At 35.9% G+C, this 24962-nt stretch overlaps 2 protein-coding genes across 5 annotated transcripts; one reads left to right on the forward strand and one right to left on the reverse strand.

Moving 5' to 3' along the window:
- Window positions 1–1856: 1856 nt before the first annotated feature.
- LOC127787960 (uncharacterized) lies at window positions 1857–10162 on the reverse strand. Of its 3 annotated transcripts, none has more exons than XM_052316065.1 (5): window positions 9964–10162; window positions 6961–7019; window positions 3098–3279; window positions 2205–2290; window positions 1857–2077 (listed from the first exon to the last, which is right to left on the reverse strand). In XM_052316065.1, exons 1-4 carry the CDS (start codon window positions 10121–10123, stop codon window positions 2215–2217), a joined length of 477 nt encoding a protein of 158 aa, XP_052172025.1. In that variant the 5' UTR covers window positions 10124–10162; the 3' UTR covers window positions 1857–2077; window positions 2205–2214. The 3 variants fall into 3 exon arrangements, with proteins under 3 accessions (XP_052172025.1, XP_052172024.1, XP_052172023.1); XM_052316064.1 differs by having other exon boundaries at window positions 1857–2085; XM_052316063.1 differs by having other exon boundaries at window positions 1857–2290.
- Window positions 10163–11733: 1571 nt separating this feature from the next.
- LOC127788302 (protein CLP1 homolog) lies at window positions 11734–24639 on the forward strand. 2 transcript variants are annotated; one of them, XR_008020314.1, is made up of 10 exons: window positions 11734–11965; window positions 14245–14313; window positions 14459–14551; window positions 20487–20728; window positions 20907–21045; window positions 21154–21210; window positions 22335–22472; window positions 22625–22860; window positions 23897–23990; window positions 24090–24133. XR_008020314.1 is itself a non-coding variant. In XM_052316437.1 (10 exons), the coding sequence occupies exons 1-10, from the start codon at window positions 11792–11794 to the stop codon at window positions 24175–24177; spliced, it is 1281 nt and encodes a 426-aa protein (XP_052172397.1). In that variant the 5' UTR covers window positions 11734–11791; the 3' UTR covers window positions 24178–24639. The 2 variants fall into 2 exon arrangements, 1 of the variants encoding a protein (XP_052172397.1); XM_052316437.1 differs by having other exon boundaries at window positions 23946–23990; window positions 24090–24639.
- The last annotated feature ends 323 nt before the right edge of the window (window positions 24640–24962 follow it).

Genomic DNA, 24962 nt, shown 5'->3' on the forward strand with positions numbered 1-24962 from the left:
GTCGGGCAGCAGTCGGTGAAGTCGCCGCTGCAGCAAGGGATGCGATTGTAACCGTAACGACGATGATGATGATGATCAACGGCCGCCATTGCCGACGTGCTTGCAAATAGTAGTGCCATCATTAGGGCCAAGACGAAGGTGATGCCTATTCCCACTTGCTTCGCCATATCTATATATATATATATAGAGAGAGAGAGAGAGAGAGAGAGAGAGAGAGGATATATAATATAGATTGATCGATTGCAGACTATATGAATGTGTGTGTGTGTGTATATATATATAGGATTGGAGTTGTGATGTTGGGGAGAGGGAAGAAGATGATGCTACGTTGTTGGCAACGATGAGATCGAGGAGGCTTCCATTGGCATTCTCGCCACCAGGAATTCCTTGGAAGTAGTTGAATTTAAGTTTAAATTAATTAATTTTTGTTAATAAAATCGTTAACCTTTAATTTTTGTTACAATTTTTTTTTTTTTTAAAATTTTCATCAAATTCTATTAACGAAAACTAAAGCATTGATATAAATCTCAAGATGATTGGATTGTGAAATTTGTTTTAATTTTCGAATTAAGCAATTTTTGAACTTGTATTCATGCATATTAATTAGGTTAGTTTGTGTTTTTTATGCACAAAAATATTAAAATAGTATCGTTTTGTTATTTTTAAAATATTTTTATTTTAAAATATCAAAAAACAATATTTTTAAATTATTTTTATAATTTAAAAAACGTATTTCTGTTTTACGACCCGTTAAAAACAAAAATAATTTCATTTTTATTATCCTCACAATCATGTTAGAAATAGAATTAACTTGTTTTTATATTTTTTAAAATAAATGATATAATTTATATTTATATTTAATTAAATAATTATTTTTTATACTTTTTATATTAAAACATATTCATAAAAAATATAATTTTTTTATTTACACATTTTTTTACATTTTTATTTCTTATTTTTTTTAAAAAAAATACTATTTTTAATCTAAGTTTGTGTTAATGAAATTTGATAAAAAAATCAAAAGATGTATTAAATTATAAAAAAAATAAAATTTAATGATCGTAATCATAAAAATTAAAATATAATAACTAATTTATTACAAAATACAAAATTCAAGTACTAATACCCCACATTTGTTACTCTCTAGGTATATTCTACAGTAAATTTTAATTTTTGTATTTAAAATTTTAATTTAAATAAATTCTCTTAAATTTATAATTTAGTATATTTAATTCCTTATAATTTTATTTTTGATCCATAACAACCTTGACATTATTTTTGGCCAAAAAAATTAAATTTACCTGATAAAAAAATCATAATACCTCATTTAATCTTAAATAATTGCATATAATTTTATTTATTATAATAAATTAAAAATAAAAATACCAAATTTATAACCAATAACGTTAATCAATCTCGAAATCAAAGCAAAATCTTAATTTATTATCTCCAAATAATTTATCTTTAAGAGCAAAATAATATCTAATTTATCTTTAAATCATAAAAATAAAACACTTTTCAACTTTCAAAATTAGAAACATATTTGTTTTTGAAAATTAAATCAAAAATAATATTTACTTTGAAAAAACTTAAGGAATTGTGTGTTTAAAAGTTCAATAAAAAATCATATTTACTGGAAAAAAAAAAAAGGAAAAAAATCAATACTTTGGATATTACTTTATTTCTATGATTCGAGACTAATTTATTTTTGTGAGTCAAAGACAAATTGAAGTTATTTTTGAAGCAATAAGGGTTTGAAAAAAATAATCCAAATCAAATAAAACAAACAAATTTTGAAGCTATTTACAAATAACAAATAAACCCTCTCCTCTTTCACACTAATTAGGCAGAATCCATCGAAATCATCACCAGTGTCCTTTATTTTAAATTTAATGTCTGTTTCAACAAAATAAAACAAGGGTGATAGAGATGGCTGTTAAAGATCTAACAGTTCACATACGATCAAGAACCTTTAATTTTCCCAAATGCAACATGCTACACTCTACGACAAGATCATGATCCATGTCAATGTTTGATTTTACATCATCGAAGAAGGTACCCAGAAGCTCTTTGGGGTCTGAAAAACTAAGTGGTATGCAATTCATCAGAACCCAGTTCCAAAAATTCATTTTACGTCTACTTCAGGATAGTATCAGAAGCTGAATTTGGAAAGTTTTGGGCTCAGAAAACCCAATTTGACTTACCAGTCTGCAATTAGATTGCTGCTGTGGCTGGCTTAAGCTTCTCTCTCAGGAACTGCAGTATGTGCTCACGTTTCCAGTTGTCAACTCTGAGAAATGAAGAGAACAAGAAGAATGAGATCCAAATAAGATGAGAGGCAACTCTTACAAATACATACAGTTCATACTGAGACTAATGTGTACATGCTCCCCTAAAAATAGCATCTTTCAGGGCCTCGATTTCATGAAATGATACTGGAAACCCCAGAACCGCCCAACCCGCTGGGATGGGTACATTACAATCCCATATCCATCTTTGCTAAGTGATTAGATTCACAAAGATCATTCACATTTTCGTCAGTCATCCACAAGGAGGGAATATCGCTCGATTACTAATGTACAGGTTTCTCAGACAATACTTTTTAGGGTCCCTAAAAAGCCCCCTCCTGGTCTCTGTTCATAGATTGAATTCACAAAGACTATTTTTGTTGGGTGTGACATCCTGCCTGGGGATGCGTGGGGGTATTGTTCAATACCAACTATCACTTATAATGTTATCATTATGATTTATTACTGACGTGCATTGGAGTCGTTTTTTGTTTCCTTTAACATCAGGTAGAAGGAAGGAGATTATATGGTTCAACACAAGAAGGTGTGCAACATGCAGCAGATGCCTTCAAATCCAATTCCACATCAAGGCCAAAAGTTGGTTCAGACAGGTTGAGGTCAGCAGTATTAGGCTGCAAGATATTGCCCGCCCTAGTAGCTCAAGTTTCAGCATTATCAGTCATCACCCACATATTAAAAATCAGGTCACAATCTTCATTTCCAGATTCAGTTCAATCATAACAGGTGTCTAAGCTTCATGAAGACCAGCACACGCACACACATAAAAAAAAAAAAAAAAAACCACTTACCTTATGGTTTCCTTACGTTGCCCATCATCGTCTAACATGATCAACTTTGGTGGAGAATTGAACACATACTGAACTTTGACTGAAGGGAACTTTTCCTTCTCTTCTTCAATGAAATTAACAATTTCTGGATAGAAAACCAATTTCCTCATACAGACCTCCAGAATTGCACCAGAATATGTAATCTGCAATTGAGTTTGAGATTTAGATGCAGCCTTCCTATACCTAATGATAGAAAGAGCCATGACTAGAAATTAGCTGAAAAGTAGAAAACCAAAAAAAGGAAGAAGAAGAAGAAGAAGAAGAAAGTTTTTGATTTAATTGATGGTGGTCCAATCTATTTTTGGTAAGCTGACAAATGCCCTTATATTATCTGTTCATATGTACCAGAGAATCAGCAAGACAGTCATGTTGGCAAATTGGACAGGAACCCATTAACACACCCAGAGAAGCTATTCACGGTTTATAGAAACTGTCAAATTGCAAACCAACTTAAGAGTCATCCTTGTCAAGCCCTTGGATGAAGCTGGATCATTGGCTGCAGACAAGATTCTTGTTGTAAGATCTCATGATCTTTTTAGGTGACTATTTCAATAGTATAGAAGGACAAAAGTGCCAATAAGGTTTGTGAAATTCAGGTGGAAACCTGTATGATTTCGCTGTGCTGAGATGGTCAGAAGTCTGAGGATTCCAATGAGTAATGAGACAGAGAGCTCCATATTGGAAGCCCAGACTGGGTGTTAGAAGAGAAGGTGATTCTAGCTAATTTTTTCCATATACACACTTCCACACTCTTAACACTGATGATGGCATGAGATCACTTTGCAAATTCAAATATATTATTTAATTCGCTCCTCATTAGATTAATCAAATATTTCTGTGCACTTCCAAGCATTTTGTCTACAATTTTTTTAATTTCTTTTCATGGGATGATGCCTCTTTTACATGACCCTCTCCCAGTCCTTGGAAAGCAGGAAGCCTCATGCACTTGGGATGTGCCCTTGATTTATTCATCATCATTACTATACTTTGCCTATTCCATACAACAGCAACCCAAGAAATAGCGAGTATAAATAGTTGGGAGTTGGGTCATGGGTAAACCAGGGCAAATTTGGGTCTGAGACTTATATTTACTCATATCAGATTTATCTGCATCTCACCCACTCCCTAATTGCGCAGATTCAGGTTTTGCCATTCTTACCTGTAACCCAGTTTGAGCTTTGCCCATTTGCACCTCTAAGTATAATATACATAGTAAAATAGTATAGTTGAGAAGTTTAGATAGCCCTTCAGATTGTAGATGTGATAATCTTAGTTCATTCCAATATGAGGTGAACCATTCCTTCAATTTTTTCACTTGAAACTACCCTTCCAAAGAAACACCAAAAAAATAAACCAGAAGGGCGATATTTGTTTTGACTTGATTTACCACTTATATGTGCCATTTGACACCTAAACAAAGATCTGCAATTAGAGGTTCGCATGTTACTCCAAATCCAAAACAAGTACTCACATAATTTTTCCAGTTCATTGTTGATAAATAATGGAGATGCCAACTAGACGTTCATTTGAATAGCAATAGAACCAGTGTAAGTGTAAATGCAGTCTCCAGGGAAAGTTGGCTCCCTGGTTTTACCATGGAGGGATGCCACTGGGAATTTTGTCTCGCTACCGAAAAAACTGGCATTATTGTGGCATGAAAATGTTTAAACAACCTAAATCTTCTATTTGTTTATTGTTCTCCGTAACAAGGCGGGTTCATAATGTCTGCCATAGCCGTTTCTTACACTTTTGAGGGTAAAGCTTTGTTGGCGCAAAGACCTGCAAACAACAAACCTTTCATAGTAGGATTTTAGTTCTAACTCTGTGTATGTGTGTGTCCATGTGTTTTCCCTATTCAATTACGTATAATAGCAATCCCAACACCCTCAATATTAATGAGGAGCAACACCAATACTGGACAATATGTCCTTACTGACTTCTTTGTTTCTTCACTCTTCAGCATACATAGGTGGGATAAATAAATTTTGATAGCTTGCACTAGATGTTTAGCAGTGTTTCTTTCTATTATTGTTATCCCCATCTAACTACTTGATGTTTATCCTAATTAAGAGGTGAGAGTTGGCCAAGCATCAGTATCCTTTACAGTAATACTAGGTGCCACAACATGGAACCTCAAAACTAAGCTCCATTTCTCCATTCAGTAAGCCTTCATTAATTGGTTTAGATACACATCTTCACTCTCCACTCAGCTCCATGCAAATGCACATCCCTTAATAAGTCCAAAATATCCTTTATTATAGCCTCCAAAACATCCAGTTTGTCTACTGGTTGTCCTTTGCACCTTCAAATTGATCCAATCCCTCAACTATATCAATGCATTAGTGGGTCATGTTGCATGTTGCTAAAGCATCTCAATGATTTTGCATTACTTCATCTTTGATTGGCCTTGCCTAACTCCAACGAAAATATCTTATTTGTCTTTTCATGCAACTATCTGGATATTTTTATTGCCCTAAAACAATTTTTAAAACATATTTGTTAGCTATCCCGTGCTTTTTGTCAGACAACATAGCTAGCTTATAACTTTCCCTTGAACTTCCTGAAGCAGAACAATTTTAACTACACTAATGTTGTTTCACTTTTTATCTTATAAAGCCAGCTGTTTGAAAGGATGAGTGTTAAGATGGGTAGATACCACCCCAAAACCCTAGGCACTTATAGACATAAAACCTCAAAGCTGAGTAGTCAACTCATTGTTTATCCTGCTAGTAGTGGACTCCACCTTCCCTATTAACACCATTTGCCCTTAGAAAATCGTTACTAGATAGAATCTACATAGTAACCACATACTCTTTGGAATTTGAGGTTTTTTAGATTGACATCTTATCTGAAGAGTTAATCCAGAACCACTGCAAGCATTCATTCAAACATAATTGATGCAGCAATATTTTCATCCACCCCAGGGGATGATTTCAAAATCCACAATTCTATTTCTTCCCAGACCTGCTGTCAATTGCATTGTTAAGAGGTCCACAAGCACTAGTGATACAAATGCATCTAGGAGAAATCTGCCAAGCTACAGAAACCATTAGTGGTCATTCATTTTTGACAGAGAAACTAGAGGAGGACAATGGACTCTATATCCCTAAAGATGGCAATCAAATACAAGTTCACATTTTATGGACCTCAATAATTATTAATAACTTACAAAAATGCTTGTCAAAAGCTTATACATCTTATATCCAGTACGAATGGCAGTCACATGCAAGCACATATTTTATCAAGGATATGTCCACATAATTTCAAGTTTCAACTTCCAGAAAGGACAGGGATGTAAATTTATATCTGGGGCAAATATTGTAAAATTCTCTAGGCAAGGTAATTGTTCAAGAAAAGCCGAAATTGATGATAGTTTACTAAAATTCTATGCACACAAAAACAAGCAAACAGCCAACTGTTTCCACGAGAAGCTGACTGCAAAAATAGTCCTGGAAAATTAGATTAATCCTAGAGCCTCAAGTATTTGCAGCCTTTTTTCTCTTTTCCACATTTGGTGGGCCTCACCTGAATAACCTCCCTCCCTCCCTTTACACACACACACACACACACACATATATATATTACCAAAAGGTGGAGCATAAGAATTTAAAGTCAAAAGCATAACAAGTGCTGCTTGTTAATTGTAGACTTATCTATATTTACCATATTGATGCTGACGCAAAAAGATGAAGATTGTCTATAGTAAAAAAGCAAAAGCCAAAGCAATGCGTGAACATCTCAGACTCCGATATTAACATAAAATAATGAATTCAAACCAAAATTGGCACCTTCAAGAACAAGCAGGCATCTAATACTACCCATACCTTGCTCATAGAATCATCCGAGTCTTCTGTGCAACACTTCAAACAATCAGATACCAACTCTGCAATAAATCAAGTATAGATAATGTTTAGCATATAACCAGATGAAGAAAACATATAGATAATATACAACAACAACAACTACCCTACTAGGTAAGATCAGCTACATGAATTCTAGCTTTCCAACCAATGCAGTAGCATATTCTTGATCTAAAAATGTTTTTCTTTTCTGAACAGTTTAACTTATGGGTAGTATTTATGTTATTAGATTTTAGTAAATATTTATTATTAGCTTTAATGAGTAGTCATGTGACTGGCATGTGACTTTTAAATGTAGATTGATGGCTAATATTAGAAGGATTCATTTGTGATTAATGACTATAAATAGGCTTTTGAGACACTTTGTTGGCAGCTGCTTTTACTCTAATTCAACTGTTTTCTTAAACCCAAATTTTCATATCACCATTCCAACTTTATTTACACCATTCTATTCAAATTCTACACATGTTTTGTTGATTCTTCCTCTATTCATGGTCACATCTTCTATAAATCCATAATACCTGATGTCATATTTAAGAGTTTCCCATTTCACATTAAGTTTTTTTTTTTTGTCTTCCTCTACCTCATTCTACTATAAACTTCATTTTGTTCCATCCACATCTCACATAAGCATCTATTGGTCTTGTTCTCATATGTATAAACCATCTTGATTGTGCTTCTTCTGTCTCATCTTTTGCAGGTGTCATTCCAACCTTATTAAGTATAATTTTATTTCTAATTCTATATTTTCTTGTATACCAGCACACATCTGAAGGAACATTCTCATCACAATTACATTAATATTTTGCACATGTTGATAATTGTCTAATACTTTGAGCCTTGCAACAAAAATTATCTTGTAACCATCCAATAAAACTTTTCTTTTAGCTTTAAAGAGATTTTACAATTGTATGAAATGTTATACGCATTTCTCTACTTTAACCAATTGACTTTGATTCTATTGGACCCCACTAGGAACCTTCAGGACTGAACACTTACCACCGTGTCAAAAACTTAAGCTATTAGCAGAGGCGCAACTCTTTATCCCTATCCACATTGTAGGTGCAACCTTCTCCCTAGGCATCACAAATAGGCAGTCCTGCGAAACAGTTGTTGGGGCATGGGCTATGGACCAATCCCCCCCCCCCCCAAAAAAAAAAATTAATTGGGCTAGGCCATGGGCTATGGATCACCAAAATCGCCCTCACTCCCCTAGAACTACCTCAGAGAAAACTCAAATCTGCAACCTGCTTTAATACCAGTTGGACCCCACCAAGAACCTTTAGAACTGAGCGTCTACCACGGTGCCAAAAAACTTAAGCTATTGGCAGAGGCACAACTTTTTATCCCTATCCACACTGTGGGTGCAATCTTCACCCCAGGCCTCACAAACAGGCAATCCCACAAAGCAATTGTTGGGGCATGGGCTATGGCCCAACAAATTCTATGTGTGACATCCTCAATAATCTCCCTTTTCTTTAATATGACTAATTTGAGATAGTGAAACAAATGTTTGAAAGAGATTTACTGATATTAGTAACGTCATAAATTTTAAAAATGGCATCTTCTAAATAGATTGACAAATCTAGAAAGAAAAATATGTCAAATCAACACATTTCTTTTACTTTAATTTTTTAATGTTTCCACTTTCCCTATCTAATCCAATGCATCTTGCATTGTATGATAATCACAAGTGGTTTTTAATATTAAGATCTGCTCTTTCTTAAGTATGACAGCATATTTATACCAAATTTCTATAAAACATCATTTCCGATTATTAAAAGGCGTATTGGAATATTACTTACTGACTACAAATATTTTAAACCAATTAAAAGTTTTGAGATAATATTCTTTCTACTGCCACTTTTTTTTTCACAAAGTTCTGTTTCTTCCCAAGGTTTATTTTTCAATGAAACAAACAAAGCCAAAGAAGAATGGCAGCAACATGGTTTAGAAAGGTTAAAAAAATGGGGGAAAAAACTGAGTTGGAGAGGAGATTAAATTTTCATGTTTCATTTTCCCTATAAAGCAACCCACTACTGACATGGGAAAAGAAAATAATCCAGGACACTAACAATCCCTTTCACAACTTGGATCCATAAGGCAACATAATCTGCAAATGGACTACCCTCCCCATTATAACCCCTGTCACTACCCTCTTCCAAGGACCCTCACCATTCATTAGTGAACATCCACAATCACTCATCCAATATGCTTTTGGTAAGAAGCCTGCACGTACCAATCACAGCCCATCCACAAGAATGGGATGATGAAATAAATTGGCGAAAAGAGATGTGAGATGCATCAGATGGTCTCAATAACCTATTAAGTGTAACCCCATAGCAAAATAAATATATAATAATAATAGTAACCGTAACCCCATCTTGTTTAAGGAGACATTGCCTCTTCCAAGCGGCCAGCAGCCAGCCTCTTCTCCAATCTCTCATATGTCAACTTTTTGAATCAATTTCATTAAAAATAATAACAATTCTCTTGATAAACAGATGCCAACCTCTAAGAATTGAGTAAAGGTTCAGATAATGTAAGATGCATTGCCTACACGGGATTATCAAAAATTAAAGGCCTTGCTGAAATTCAGACCAAGTTTTACCAAAATAAGCTAACACCTTAAACATTTACAAATTCCAAGCAAATCAAAGAAAGCCCACTTCTAAGTACACACAATTTTAATTTCTCACGTGCAGAAAGAGTTCAGCAAATGATCAACCAACCATAAGTAGCCCCAAATCTCTTTATTTTTAGCAATATCTCGAGCACCAAAGAGGTTTTGAAGCATTTTCCACACGGATTCATACTTGCATCAAACTATTTTCGGGTCTAACCGTCTAACCATGTTATTTCGTACTCTAGCGAAATAAGCCCGACCGCAAACAATAGAACAAAGCCACCTAAAATCCGCAATTTTCTGAACACAACAAACCCTGGAATCCAAGAGAGAGTACATACCTTGATTTTTGACATATTCGGCGAATGTTTTGCAGTCGGAGCAGAGCGCCAGACCCGTGAAACCCAAGCTCTCACACTCTTTGACGCTCAGTTGCTCTGCTCTTGACGCCACTGGTATTAACAACAACGCTACCATCGACAAGATCCACAACACACCCATCTCTCTCTCTCTCTCGCCCGACGCTCGACGACGACTCCATTAAACGCTGGACAATTCTTATAAAGGGGTTGAACTGCAATTTAGCAACTCTTGTAGGGTTAAAAAGTTATTTTTGTAATACTAAACGAAACTTTTTGTCATTTCCATTATGTTCTTAAACTTAATTTTTAAATTAATTTAACTCTTATATTTTTAAATTAATTTAATTTCTATATTTTAACATTACATAATTTGTTATCTCATTTTATTTTTTTATACATAAAAATATATTTATATTTTTTAAATATTTAAAAATATTATCAATTACTTTATATTAAACATTAGGGTTATTTGTTCCCTATTATAGTGTCAATTGAAATCAAGGAAAATTATAAGAAAAAATAAAAGAATAAAATATTAAAATAATAGGATTTCACAATTTTATTTACTTGCAATAGCAATGAGTCTGTTTTTTTCCTCTATTTATTTTTTTGAAAATTTCATCAATTATGATATTCGGAAGTACCCATCGACAATGATTGTCTATTTATATTTATGTTGATATCTTATGTTAAATTACTTTAATTTTATACATTGTGTGTTTTGTTACAAACTTTATTCAAAATCAAGTTATATTAATTTTAATGTCAATTCATTTTTAATGCATAACTTTTTTATTTACTCTCAATTCTCATATCTATATTTAAAAGAAAGCTAGCGATAGACAATCAACCATGGATAACGTTGAAAATAAATAATTATTATTTCTTAGGGATGTAGGAAAATCGATCCAAAATTATATAATTTAAGGGAGTTCGGTTTGTGTTCTTTTGTCAAACTTCAACAATATCATATATAATTTATTAATTTTGATGTCAAGTGAAAATTGAGAGTAAATTACATTATTTAGTTTATGAATTTTATACTCTTTAATAAATTAATTATTATATTTTAATTTTTGTTATAACAACCACTATTTTTTGTTAAATTTTATTAATTTTTATTAATAAAAATATACGTGATATATATTAATATAATTTTCAAAATCATTTGCCAAAAAAAAAAAAAAATTAACAAAGATCAAAATCTATTGAGTATACACAATTTATTAAAAGTTGACTAGAGGTAAACAACATTTTGACTAAATTAAAATAATTGAATCGAACTTCTCGAATTTATCGATGTTAGTTCGGTTCAACACATAGATCAAACATATTTATTTTCAAAACTTAGCAATTTTGGTTATTTTGATTTAATTCAATATCTTTATTTTAAAAAAATTAAAGTAATCAAACCGATTAAAATTTTTAAAAATAGGGCATTTTTGTACGCTGTTATTTTGATTTTTGAGTTTTTTTTTCTTTTAAATTTTTATTTTATTTCCTTTTTCTCTGATTAATTTGATTTTTTTAAAAATTTTAATTTAAGAATATATTCAGTCAGTTTGATTCTTGACACATATTTAAACTATTCGATTCGATCAATTCGATCACTTCGGTAATCAAACCGACTGAATGTCTACCATAACTGGCTGGACCGTCCCGGTTCACAAAAGTTCGATCTAAATAGTTAAACCGGGCCCGGCTAGCCCTGCAAACTGCTATATAACGGGCATCTGCAAGCTAGCCGGATTCACGTTCACTCCTCCAAACTGGCGCTAGGTTTTTAAAAACCGCGAGCAGGTCGACAATGGCGGATGGAGAGATTCGAGAGGTGAAGCTCGACAAGGAGAGCGAGCTCAGGATCGAGGTTGCCCCCGAATCGCCTCTCCGCCTCCGCCTCCTCGCCGGCTCCGCCGAGATCTTCGGCACCGAAATTCCCCCCAAAATCTGGATGACCTTTCCTCCCGCTCTCAAGTTCGCTGTAAGCTAAGCCACCTCTAGTCTCACTCTAGCTTTTCCACCATTCTCTGCTCAATTATGGCTGCTGCTGCTGCATGCAGCAACTGATCTCTCTCTGTGAAAAGAAACTTCTCGTGTGTTTGATTTTTCGTGTTCATCCCTAACTGGACGAATTCAAATGTTGATTTGAATTGTCAATACTTATACTTTCTGGCTGTCGATTTGGTATTAAAAATAGTGACAGAGGATCGAAAAGAGGGGTATACTGAACAGATGCCTTATTTCTTTATGCTAGAACTCAAGTGTTTCTACGGATAGGTGTACCGTGTACAAGCAGACCTCTAATTTTAGATACGAATTATGTGAATTCTGAACAATACAGACAGTTATTTACAATCTACTTCTGACGTCAATTTGTTTAATCACTGGCACATCATACCAACTTCAGCGCGGCAGATTTGGACCTGGAGCTAGCAAAGGCTAAAGTCTTAGGGCCTAGGGTAAGAGTGTTCTAAGCTATAGTAGTAATATAGATGAGCTGTTTGGTGGTCCCAAAACTTAGGTGATTTTAACAATTGGCTCATTCACAAAATTGAAAACTGGATGGGTTTGGCAGGAGAGCTGGATCACTGCAATGATTATGAACTTTGACTTCTTTATGAAATTTCAAACCCGTTTGTTTATTGACAATCACAGAATTAGTTAATGAAAATGCAATTCAAAATTTGTTATTTCTGATGAAGAGACACACACAAATTTGAATAAAGCTACTATAAACTAACAGATGCTGGAATTAGATAATTTCATTTTCACAAATAAGAAACTTTGGCTAAGTACTGCTATTTTTGAACACATGGGATAAGTGGTTTATTATATGTTAATGATGATTTTCTCATGCCTAGCATGGTACTTAAATGCTTTGTATGGTTTAAAAGGGATTTTTAAAGTCACCAAGTTGATGATATCCTTAGTTATTCGGGTTGCTACTGAAGAGAGTCAAACTTTAAAATGGCCAGTATGTCTTAATTAGTACCATAAAACATGCGTTAGCAGATAAGATACTCCCCCCCAGCTAAAATACCATTTTGTCCTATAGCTTAAGCACTTTTTGTTTTAGTATTCTGGTTAACATGCAGATGAAAAAAAACATCAAATATTGGTAGTGCCCTTGAGTTACTACTCCTTATTGCTTGCAACTATGTTAGAAAGAAAACCAACATATTTCCTTTTCCCGAACTTATAAAAATTGAACTTTTGGATCATGTCTCCTTCATGAAGCCCAAAGGAGGGAATGTGGTTTAATGAAAATTTGTCAATTTCCCCTTGCCCTGGGATATTTCTTTTCTTTTTCATTTGTCTACTTTAGTTATTGTAACTTATGTGGACAAGTGTCCCAGCTCTAATGATCAGATTAGACAACTCATTATTTCCTCTTTTTGTTATGCATTTCACAAATCTAGGGTGTTTTCCATCAATGAAGTCTTTTCTGGGCATTCTTTCACAGCATCTAACCTTGTTAAGAATAGAACTTTGCCAAACAAGGGTTTTTGGCTATCTAAAGAGACCCAATCACATGCCTCTAATGTTTGCATATCTGAACTTGTTAAGCGTTTGAATTTTTTGGAAATGTAATATAAGAACAAAAATCTAGACCTATCACAAGAAATGTTGCCTCAAAAGGATGCACACAGGTGACTGGAATAATTTAGCTAAGCCCCCTTTCTTACCTGCCTTTGCATTCATAGTTTGTTCAACTGTTTCTATGTGGGGAATATAAGCCTGGGATAATTTGTTGGTAATTAACGTCTTCCCATGTCTAAAAGCTTGTTGTTTGCATGCACTTCTTATTTAAGGTATCTTTGTCTTAAAATGTCTTTGATGTTGTGAGATAGCACATACAATGTGATCTTATTTCATTTTTTCACATAGATTAGACGAGTTAACACGCTAAAACAGGATAGGTATTAAGTATGAAGTGTTTTACTACTCAAATGTTAGTTGCATGCATGATCATGTGTGAATAAGAAATTTTACATGTATTTTTTGCACATACGCAAGAGAGAGGTGGAGTGTCATAGTTGAACTTTGTATACGTAAGGCTACATTCTTAAACTTCAGAAATAACAGTAAGGCACATTATTGATGTACAGTCAGCCCAGTTCCTCTGGAAGATTCATTAGGAGATTTTCCGGACCCCACTGAAGGAACGTCATTCTATTAACTGGAAATTGCTCACGCTTATTTTCATAAGTTGGTATACTCTCTTTGCCCTGCATTGATGGCACAGAAATTACTTGTTAGGTTTTTACATGGTATGGAGCCACAATTGAAATGGATGGAAATACTGAAACTGATTATACAGCAGATGAGGTATGCCTGTTTCTCATGTATTTTTGCATCCTTAAATGGTAAATTGTTATTAGACATTGGTATTGTGCTTGAAAATGACTAAAAGTACAATTTCATTTTTTTTTCTTTACATGACAGAATAATAGTTTTCAATTATTGATTTCAGACACCTATGGTCAGCTATGTAAATGTGCATGCTATATTGGAGGGACGTAGACTTCATGCAAAAGCATCACCTAGTGATTCTGATTCTTCTCAGGTATTACTTTAGCTATATTTGCTCTCTATGGTAAAAGAAAAAATTAAATTGAAAGTTTGTTCATTTCTAGTAATTATCTAATATGTGGGTTCTTTATAATTCTTTTTGACTGCGCCTTTGGCTCAACATGAAAGAAACCAATTATTGCAATGGAGATGGATGGGTATTGTCAAATGACAATGATTGCCCGTTTATTTTTACACCAGGTTCTTTCGGCTTAAATACCTCTTAGGCTATCTCTTTGGACGCAATGCATTCACGGGCTCAACTTTGACAAAATTCCAGCTTTGGGACCTATAAAGATAGGTGCTTACATATTACATATAAATAGACATTGGTTGTTATCTTATGTTAATGCAATTCATTTTCTACTGATATTTGGGCAAAGGAAATGCATTTTTACATATGAAGAAGTGGCCTTATAACGTGCGCTATGACCCTCTGAACAAAGCATAATTTATGTTGGTTGGGTGTCCACACTGCATCTTGATGTATATTGGATAAGACTGAAATGTTAAACCAGCCTTATGATTGTTGAACTGTTAGAATACTTAGATTACACATGTATGGAGCATGTGAAACATTACCATACTCAATTTACCATGTTCTAGTTGACTACTAAGTAAATTATCAGTTTTTGCTGGTTGCAAGAAGTAGATTAGGATGCTTACAATTGAAAGAAAATAATGCCAGAAAAAAGTTTCCATCCAAATGACCTGAGGCCCATCCACTGGGGCAAGTGACAATGTGTGTCCAGTTATCCCATGGATCTTGATTTTAGTAGTTTCTGCCAGCCATCTAGATATTTAGTGGATTATTGAATGTGGGAAATTTTGTTATGCATTGAAATTTATGGCTGTTTGTTGCAAAATTTATGTTTATAACTTCTTATCTTTTTGATCTCTCTGCATGTCAATTATTTTTGTTATATATATCTATTATGAATGTGGATACTGTTAAATAAAATAAGTAAGGGGGTATTAGTGTAATTATTTTTAAATATATGTATGTATATATATATGCTTGTACTGTATACTTGTGGTAGAATACATACAGTTTATTCACATAACATGGTATCAGAGCCCTCTAAACCCTAACCTAACCTAACCCTAGTTGTCGCCGTTAACCGACACCATCACTGCCAGTCGCTTCGCCCGCTGTCGCCATCATCGCTAGTCGCTTCGCCCGCCGTTGGTTTCGCTAGTCGCAACCTCTTCCTCTCTAGATTCGGCCATCTTTTTCCGGTCGCCCCCAGATCTCGCCGTCGCCGCGCCTGTCCAAATCCGACCATCCTCAGGCAGCCGCCCCCCGATCTCGCCTTTGTTGTGCCTGTCCAGATCCGGCCATCTCGCTGTCGCTGCACCTGTCCAGATCCGACCATCCTCAGGCGACCCCAGGTCTGGTCGTCAGTCTTCAAATCCGGTGACTCACAGCTTCAGCTTTTGTGCGCCTAGATATGCCATTGTTCCAGATCTATTCTTCCTTTTCTTTGGTCGTGCAATCCAACTTGCTCCAAATCTGTTGTTCTTTCCGCATCATGTCTTCATCTCCAATTCACTCTTCATCCACAAGCCGCTCCACCATGTCCACACCTGTAACCATTCCCCATTTTTTGGGCACACCAGTTATTACCACGGAGAAATTGAGTGGACAAAATTATTCCGCTTGGTCATCTGCAGTTGAAATTTGGTTTCTTGGTCATGGCCTTGAGGATCATTTATCAAAGACTATTTTAACTGTTCCTGAGGGCGATCAACCTCTTTGGCGGAAGGTGGATGCTTAGTTATTGAGTTTATTGTGGCAGACTATTGAGCCAACCTTGATTCCAATATTTCGACCTCTTCGGGAGTGTAGCGCCCTATGGACTCGGGCTTGTGAGTTGTATACTAGTGACATCACTCATATTTATGATGTGATTGGTGCTTTGTTCAATTTACAACATGCCGATTTGGATATGACCACGTATTTGGGTAAGTTTCAAGCTTCTATTACCGATTTTAACAAGTTTATGCCATTTGATACCGATATTAAGAAACAACAGCAATAGCATGATCAAATGTTTACTATACTCTATCTTCATGGAATTCGATTGGAGCTTGACTCAGTTAAGACACAGATTCTCAGCAGTGCTTCTCTCCCTCCTCTGACAGAGGTATTTGTCAGGCTACTTAGAGCCTCTTCTATTACTGCTAATTGTGGCATGTTTGTACCTGGAGATCACTCTGCCCTTGTTATGACCTCGACTGATTGTGGTCGTCCTCGACTCGAGTGTTCCTATTGTAATCGTCTTGGTCACACTAGAGAGACTTGCTATCGCCTACATGGTCGTCCACCTCACGCAACCAGTACTACTAACATGGTTGTGGGTGCTTCAGAGGGTCATACATCTATCACACCCAATGATTTTTCACTAGTGACTATCTCTGAGGGGGAGTATGCCTAGTTTCTTTAGTTCCGGGCAGCACAACAGGCTACTTCACCTGTCACATCCTTTGCTGACATTGGTAACCCTATTGCCTGCTTTACTAAGTCTTCATCTTCTCTTGGCCTATGGATCTTCCACTCTGGTGCCACCAATCACATGTCTGGTAATCGTTCTCTCTTATCTCATGTTCAAACTTTCTAGTCTCTACCTCCTATTACATTGACTGATGGCTCTCAAGCCTCAGTCATGGGTATTGGCACCGCATCACCTCTTCCTACTTTACCATTTTCATCTGTTTTACATTTACCACAATGTGTCTTTAGTTTGCTCTTTGTCATTCAACTCACTTGTAGTCTTAATTGCTCTATCACATTTTTGTCTGATTCTGTTCTTGTGCAGGATTGGAGGACCGGACGGACAATTGGCACCAGGCTTGAGTCTCACAGTCTCTACTATCTGTCTTTCCTTGCTTCTTCAGTGGTGTGCATGACAACAACTTTCCCACTACAAGTCCATTGTTGGTTGGGGCACCCATCTCTTCCCAATCTCAAGAAGATGGTTCCCAGTCTCTCTAGTATTTCTTCCTTAGAATGTGAGTCTTGTCAGCTTGGGAAACATAATCGTAGTTCTTTCTCAAGTAAAGTCAATAAACGTGCTAGTTCTTCTTTTTCAGTAGTCCATTCAGATGTATGGGGTCCTAGTCGTGTCAGTTCGAAAGACAATTTTCATTATTTTGTAACATTTATTGATGATTTCTCTCGAACTACATGGCTCTATTTAATGAAAACGCATTCAGAGTTATTTTTAGTCTTCATTACATTTTGTGCTGAAATTAGAACACAGTTTAATTTGCCTATCCGTGTTCTTCGTAGTGATAATACTCTTGAATATTTGTCTCTCCCCGTTAGATCTTATATGGCATCCAATGGGATTCTTCACCAAATTTCGTGTCCTAGAACCTCACAACAAAATGGGGTAGCTGAACGCAAGAATCGTCATTTAATTGAAACAGCCCACACACTTCTTCTTCATATGCATGTTTTGCTTCAATACTGAGGTGATGTTGTCTTAACTGCATGTTACTTAATTAATCGCATGCCATCTTCTGCCTCATTCCATTCTTTTTCCTCGCGTTGATTTATATTCTCTTCCTCCTCGTATCTTTGGGAGTACATACTTTGTTCACCATCTTGCCCCAGGTCGTGATAAGTTATCCGCTTGTTCCGTTAAATGTGTTTTTTTAGGTTATTCCCGCCTTCAGAAGGGGTATCGTTGCTACTCTCCTCAATTAACTCGATATTTTGTTTCAACGAATGTTACCTTATTTGAGTCATCTCCTTATTTCTCTTATTCGTCTAAGGTCTCCGAGTTTGTGTCTGTTAGGTTACCTTTGCTTGTCCCTTTTCTTGACCTTACATCATCTCCATCTCCAACGTCTTCACCATCTCCACCATCCTTTGCCTCTCGCCTTGATCGCTCCGATCTTCAAGTCTATCAACGGCATCCACAACTTGTGGCCCAACCAGCACCGACTGTCGTTGCTAGTTCGAGGGAGCCGTCTCCTGACTCATACCTTGTGTCAATTCGTTCTTCCTCCTTTGGTCCGTCGACTTCGACTTTTGATCTTGACTTACATATTGCTCTTCGTAAAGGTACTCGCCATCCCATTTCCCATTTTGTTAGCTATGATTCTTTGTCTCCTAGATATTTTGTTTTTGTTTCTTCTTTATCTTCTGTTTCTTTTCCTAAATCTGTTCCTGAAGCTCTTTCCCATCCAGGGTGGCGGGTTGCTATGGTCGAAGAAATGTCTGCCTTACATTCCATCGGGACTTGGGACTTGGTACTTGGTACCTCTTTCCAAGGGTAAGTTTACTGTTGGTTGTTGTTGGGTTTACATTATTAAAGTTGGCCCTGATGGCCGGATTGATCATCTTAAGGCTCGTCTTGTTGCTAAAGGATACACTCAGGTTTTTGGTCTTGATTATGGCGATACATTTTCTCCTATTGCTAAGATCTCCTCCGTTTGCCTTTTCTTGTCCCCTGCTGCTATGTTTCACTGGCCTCTTCATCAACTGGACATAAAAAATGCCTTTCTCCATGGAGATTTACAGGAGGAGATGTATATGGAGCAACCTCCTGGCTTTGTTGCTCAGGGGGAGTTTGGGCTGGTGTGTCGCCTTCGAAAATCTTTATACAGTTTAAAACAATCTCTTCGAGCTTGGTTTGGTTGATTTAGTTCAGTTGTTCTTGAGTTTGGGTTAATTCAGAGTGAAGCTGATCATTCTATTTTTTATCGTTCCCAGTCTGACCGCCACATTCTTCTAGTGGTATATGTTGATGATATAGTACTTACAGAGGATGATGATGTTGGTATCATTGAATTGAAGACACTTCTTCACCAACATTTTTAGACTAAGGATTTTAGTCATTTGAGATATTTTTTAAGTATTGAGGTAGCTTGGTCAATGTAAGACATCTATATTTCTCAAAGGAAGTATGCCTTGGATATGCTAGAGGAGACAAGATTGCTTGGATGTAAACCTACAAATACCCCTATGGATTCAAATATCAGGCTGTTACTGAGACAGGGGGAGCCTTTTTCTGATCCTAGGCGTTACCGTCGACTAGTTGGGAAACTTAATTACCTCATAGTCACTCGTCCTGATATATCCTTTGTTGTGAGTTTGGTAAGTCAATTCTTGGATTTACCTTGTGACAGTCACTGGGATGCAGTGATTCGTATTCTTCAATATATTAAGGCTACCCCTGGTCGGGGTGTATTGTATCAAAATCATTGGCATAGTCAGATTGTGAGATATACAGATGTTGATTGGGCAAGATCACCTAGTGACAGGAGATCTATATCTGGATATTGTGTATTTGTGGGTGGAAACCTAGTCTCTTGGAAAAGTAAGAAACAAACTGTTGTCGCCAGATCCAGTGCAAAGGCTGAATATAGGGCAATGGCCGTAACAACATGTGAGCTAGTGTGGTTGAAACAATTAATTGAGGAGTTAGGAGTTATGTAGGTTAAGTCTATGCAATTAGTTTGTGACAACCAGATTGCAATGCATATTGCTTCTAATCCTATGTTTCATGAGAGAACCAAGCATATTGAAATTGATTGTCATTTTGTTAGAGAAAATGTGCTCTCTGGGGATATAGTTACAATATATGTGGGTTCCAACGATCAACTGGCTGATTTACTCACCAAGTCGCTTAGAGGGTCTCGTGTGAATTATATTTGTACCAAGCTGGGCATGCTCAATATATATGCTCCTGCTTGAGGGGGACTATTAAATAAGATAAGTAAGGGGGTATTAGTGTAATTATTTTTAACTACTTGTATGTATATATATATATATGCTTGTACTGTATACTTGTGGTAGAATACATACAGTTTATTCACATAACAGATACCAGCGCCCAAATTCCTCATTTGAAATTTCATATGTACCCTTGTGTGTTTTTTTGGGATATGCTACATCTTAACAGGCTTATCTTGCACAGGGTCCTAGAGTAATTGTGGTGGGACCTGCAGATTCTGGAAAAAGTACCTTGTCAAGGATGCTTCTTAGTTGGGCAGTGAAGCAGGGATGGAAACCGACTTTTGTGGATCTGGACATTGGCCAGGGGTCTGTAACCATTCCTGGATGCGTTGCAGCTACTCCAATGGAATTGCCAATTGATCCAGTGGAAGGATTCACTCTTGAAATGCCGCTTGTTTATTTCCATGGACACACAAACCCTAAGTAACAGATTTTCTTTCTCTTATTTTTCAGTTTTGACTGTTTTTTCAATAGTTACCTTTCACTTCTTACATTGATTTCACATGACCATGAAATCTTCCACATTTTGATGTTGATTTTAAGTTATAGTATTTTGAGTGTCCAACACTCATGGATGCCTTTTAGAACTGGTGTTTCACAGTGTCAACTCAGATTTGTATAAGATCCTTGTGAAGGAGCTTGCTCGGACTCTTGAGAGACAATTTGCTGTTAATAGTGAATATCGAGCTGCAGGCATGGTAATCAATACCATAGGGTGGATAGAAGGAGTTGGTTATGAGGTAATTAAGCTCCAAGCTTGTTCAGTCATCCTGATTGGTTAAAATAATTTTGGTTTGCCAGTTTGGATGTTTGGGGTATCATTGTTTGATTTTATGTTTTTGTTGTAGTTGCTTCTGTACTCAATTGAGACATTCAATGCCAATGTTGTCCTGGTTTTGGGCCAGGTAAAAGCTTTTTCCTTTCTTTGAGTGCATTATTTTATGTACTGTTTTGGTCTAATTGAAAATGTTGTTTTGTTATCATTTTTGTCTGGCACATCCTTGTTGCTGTTGCTTAAATACTTACCAGTATAAGTTTGTGTTCAAACTTAAGCTTCAGTTTGTATTTTGAGGCACTCAAAACACTTGTATTAGCAGATAGTGGTCATATAACAATGTGTAACCCGGATCTCTTTTAGCTTGTGTCAACTATCAAGATCAGCTGATAATGAGATACATTGATAAAATAAAAATTGATGCTTCCATTATTTGTTCATGCCAGTTTTCTTTCAGCCAAAATCAGCCATATTTTCCAGATTTTATCCTGCGTAATAATTTATTGGGAAATTATAATTCTGGTGATTCAATATTCTAAATGAAAAAATAGAATTTTAATCAATTCCATGTACATATGAGGGGAGGGAGCCTTGTGCATGGGACTGTCCTTTTATTTTATTTGTTTTTTTTCTGAATAGTTATAGAAAATGAGGACAACCCTGTAGCAAAAGTAATGTTTCTCATTTGCGACTGGAAGGTCACAGGTCCATGTTTGTTGAAGCAGTTTCTTTGAAAATGCAGAAAATGATCCATCTCTGATCTTTACAAAGCGGGGAATCTCGTGCACCAAGGATGCCCTTGTTTAGTTAATCATAAAAATTGGAATTTCTGTTCATTGGTGCAACAGTATGATTGCTTTGTTTCTACCTGTTAGTGATGTGTTGTGAAACATGGAAATAATTACTCTGCCACATGGGACAAGGCTTAATATACCTGACTCTTGCTGGACCACGGTTGTGAGAGCCTCATGTACTGGATCACCCTTGTTTTAGGTGTTGCCGTAGTTTATTTGTTACTCTTAGTTTCTAGAGATAATATACAAATCTGGTAAAAATATTTGTTCATTTCATGATGTGTCTTGAATTCTGATGTGTCTTTATGCATTTGGTAGCTTACTGCAGTTTTATCATTGTTTGCTGAGCCAACCATGAATGGAATTATCTTAATCCATCTTACTACTTTAGTAATTTAATACTCCTGACTTAACCATCACCGTGGATTCTCTATTTTTAAGCTTCTATGATTCTTTGCAGGAGAAACTCTGCAGCATGCTCAAGAAAGATGTTCTGAAAAGCAAGCGTAATATTGATGTTGTGAAACTTCAGAAATCTGGCGGGGTTGTATCCAGGGATCAAAAACTCCGTCTAAAAGATAGGAGCTACAGGATAAGGGTGAATAATGAGTTTTTATTTTGTAATAGTAAACTGGCGGCCAATAATTCTTTTGTTGTTTAACTGCTTAGTCACAAACTTATATCTGGCCACAACATATCTTGTTAGCTTGACGCAGATGAGCTGATCTTTGCTGGTGTTTTATTTTCCAGGAATACTTTTATGGCCTTGCCAATAATCTTTCCCCGCATTCCAATATTGCAAACTTCAGCGATTTCGCTGTTTATAGAATTGGTGGTGGACCACAGGCCCCACGCTCGGCCCTGCCAATTGGTGCGGAGCCTGCTGCAGACCCTACAAGATTGGTTCCTGTGAATATCAGCCAGGAATTGCTCCATTCAGTTCTTGCTGTTTCATTTGCCAAAGAACCAGATCAAATTATTTCGAGGTATGAGGGAATTCATTTCCCTAAATATTTTCATTATTTCTCTTTTCTTTTGGTTTTTTGGTCCATCCCTTGGGTTGCATTATCCATGTTTTACTAGTTTGTGGAAGCACCTAAATTAGTGATGCGGTCACCAATCAAGACTCGACCCAAGGTCGACCTGACCAAACCGAAACAGCAGCGCTGGAACAGTAGCGCCGGAACAGTAGCGAAACAATATTTTAATACTTCATATGTTAATTCTATTTCATGTTTGTTGGGGTTTTATTTCTATTATGATTCTAGTTGAATTTTATTTACAAGTATTAGATGGATTAGCCAAACTCTATAATTATACCTAGAAGTTAGGGGTTGTAATCAGTTTTATTATTCAATAAATTTTAGCAACCAGTTCGGTTTTTTCCAGCAAGCAGCTTCGGTTCTTGTGCCTAGCTGAGAGTCCAGCTTTGGTCGTTGAAGTTTGTTCTCTCAATGATACTTGAAATTTATTGTTTTAAGGGTTTCTTTGTGTGTTTTCTTTACACATACGTTACACGTTGCGTCAATCAGCCACCTCAATCCAGGCATATTGCTTGCTGGCAAGCCTTGATAGATTCTTGCTTCAACAACCTACCCAAGTTACATCTAATATGATGACCCCAAATACAATGCTGACCTCTTGTGGACAAATAACATTGGTTTTCTTCCAAACAATATAAAGAAAACATTGGTCATGGTGTAATATGTGTTCATGCTAGATTCTTTGCATTGGTATCCACTATCCAGCATGAAGATTATCATATGAGAGTAAAATCCTTAGTCTTGCGCTGAACATGACTCTTACCAGGCTAATGCCAACTGGACCTTTAGGTGGAAATTCATTTCCTTTGCCCTTTGGGGTCTGAAGGCATATTAGATTTTTAACAAGACAGGAAATTCATTTTCGTTGGTGTTTGAATTGAAAAATATGATTGTTTTGAGATATGTAGCGAAATTCATTTTCTTGGGCTGTAATCCCCCCCGTAATCTTCATAAACTTATGTTCCAATTTGCAATGTAGATACATGTGTGTGCTGATCGCATGTCTCTTCTTCTTCCTCTGATTACAGCAATGTTGCTGGATTCATCCATATCATGGACGTAGATATTCAGAGGTTTGACCTTTTACCCCGCTGCTTCTTCATCCGATAGCCATACCCACTGCTAATTATTCGACAATCAGTTTACGCGTAATTGTATTCTGTCATTTCCAGGAGGAAAATTACGTATCTTGCGCCCTGTGCCGGGGAACTCCCTAGCAGAATCCTGATAATGGGAGACTTGACATGGCTGGAAACGTAGAGAGAGGCTCTCAATACATGACCGTCTCATTTGTGAGTGAAACTCTTCATCAGTTTATAAACGTTCTTACATTCCCCCATGTGTGCGCGTGTATGTTAGTAGTCCGTTGTACAGACTAAGTAGAAGGAAGAAGAGGGTGGGTAGAGGAGGCTACTACTAACCCCAACTTAGATGCTAGGTTTTTGGTTTGAAACGACTATCATCATCAGTTGGGTGTCCAAAGAGATGGGATTCATTTCTTAATTAAGTCCTACAGTCCCCTAGTTTGGGTTTACCATGACACAAGATAACATTTTCTTCTACAAAATTTCTCTCCTGGCATTCTAGGGTCCTTTTCCAGTTGAAGTGATTAGGAGTAAGCAAAATTTTGGTTAAATTGAATTAACCGAACTGGATCGTCCAAAATTGGTGGTTCAGTTTAGTTCGATTTGTAGTTCGGTTTGATTCGGTTTTTAAATTTGAACTTTTTGATTATTTTGATTCGGTTCAGTCTCCTTATTGGAAAAAATCGAAACAACCAAACCGCTTGCAATGTGATTTTTACTCTAGTAATAAATCTTTTTAATCAAGTAATATTTTTAAATTAAAATCTATTCACAAAAGTTAATCAAGTAAAAATTGTTCTTAATTTAGTAATATTTTTTTATTTAAATAATATTTATTTTTACTCGAGTAATAAATTTTTTTAATCGAGTAATATCTTTTTTACTCAAGTAACAAATTTTTTTAATTGAGTAATATTTTTGAATTGAAATATGCTTATAAATGTTAATTGAGTAAAATTT

The sequence above is a fragment of the Diospyros lotus genome, chromosome 13 (genome assembly GCF_014633365.1).
Source record: "Diospyros lotus cultivar Yz01 chromosome 13, ASM1463336v1, whole genome shotgun sequence".
Lineage (NCBI taxonomy): Eukaryota > Viridiplantae > Streptophyta > Magnoliopsida > Ericales > Ebenaceae > Diospyros > Diospyros lotus.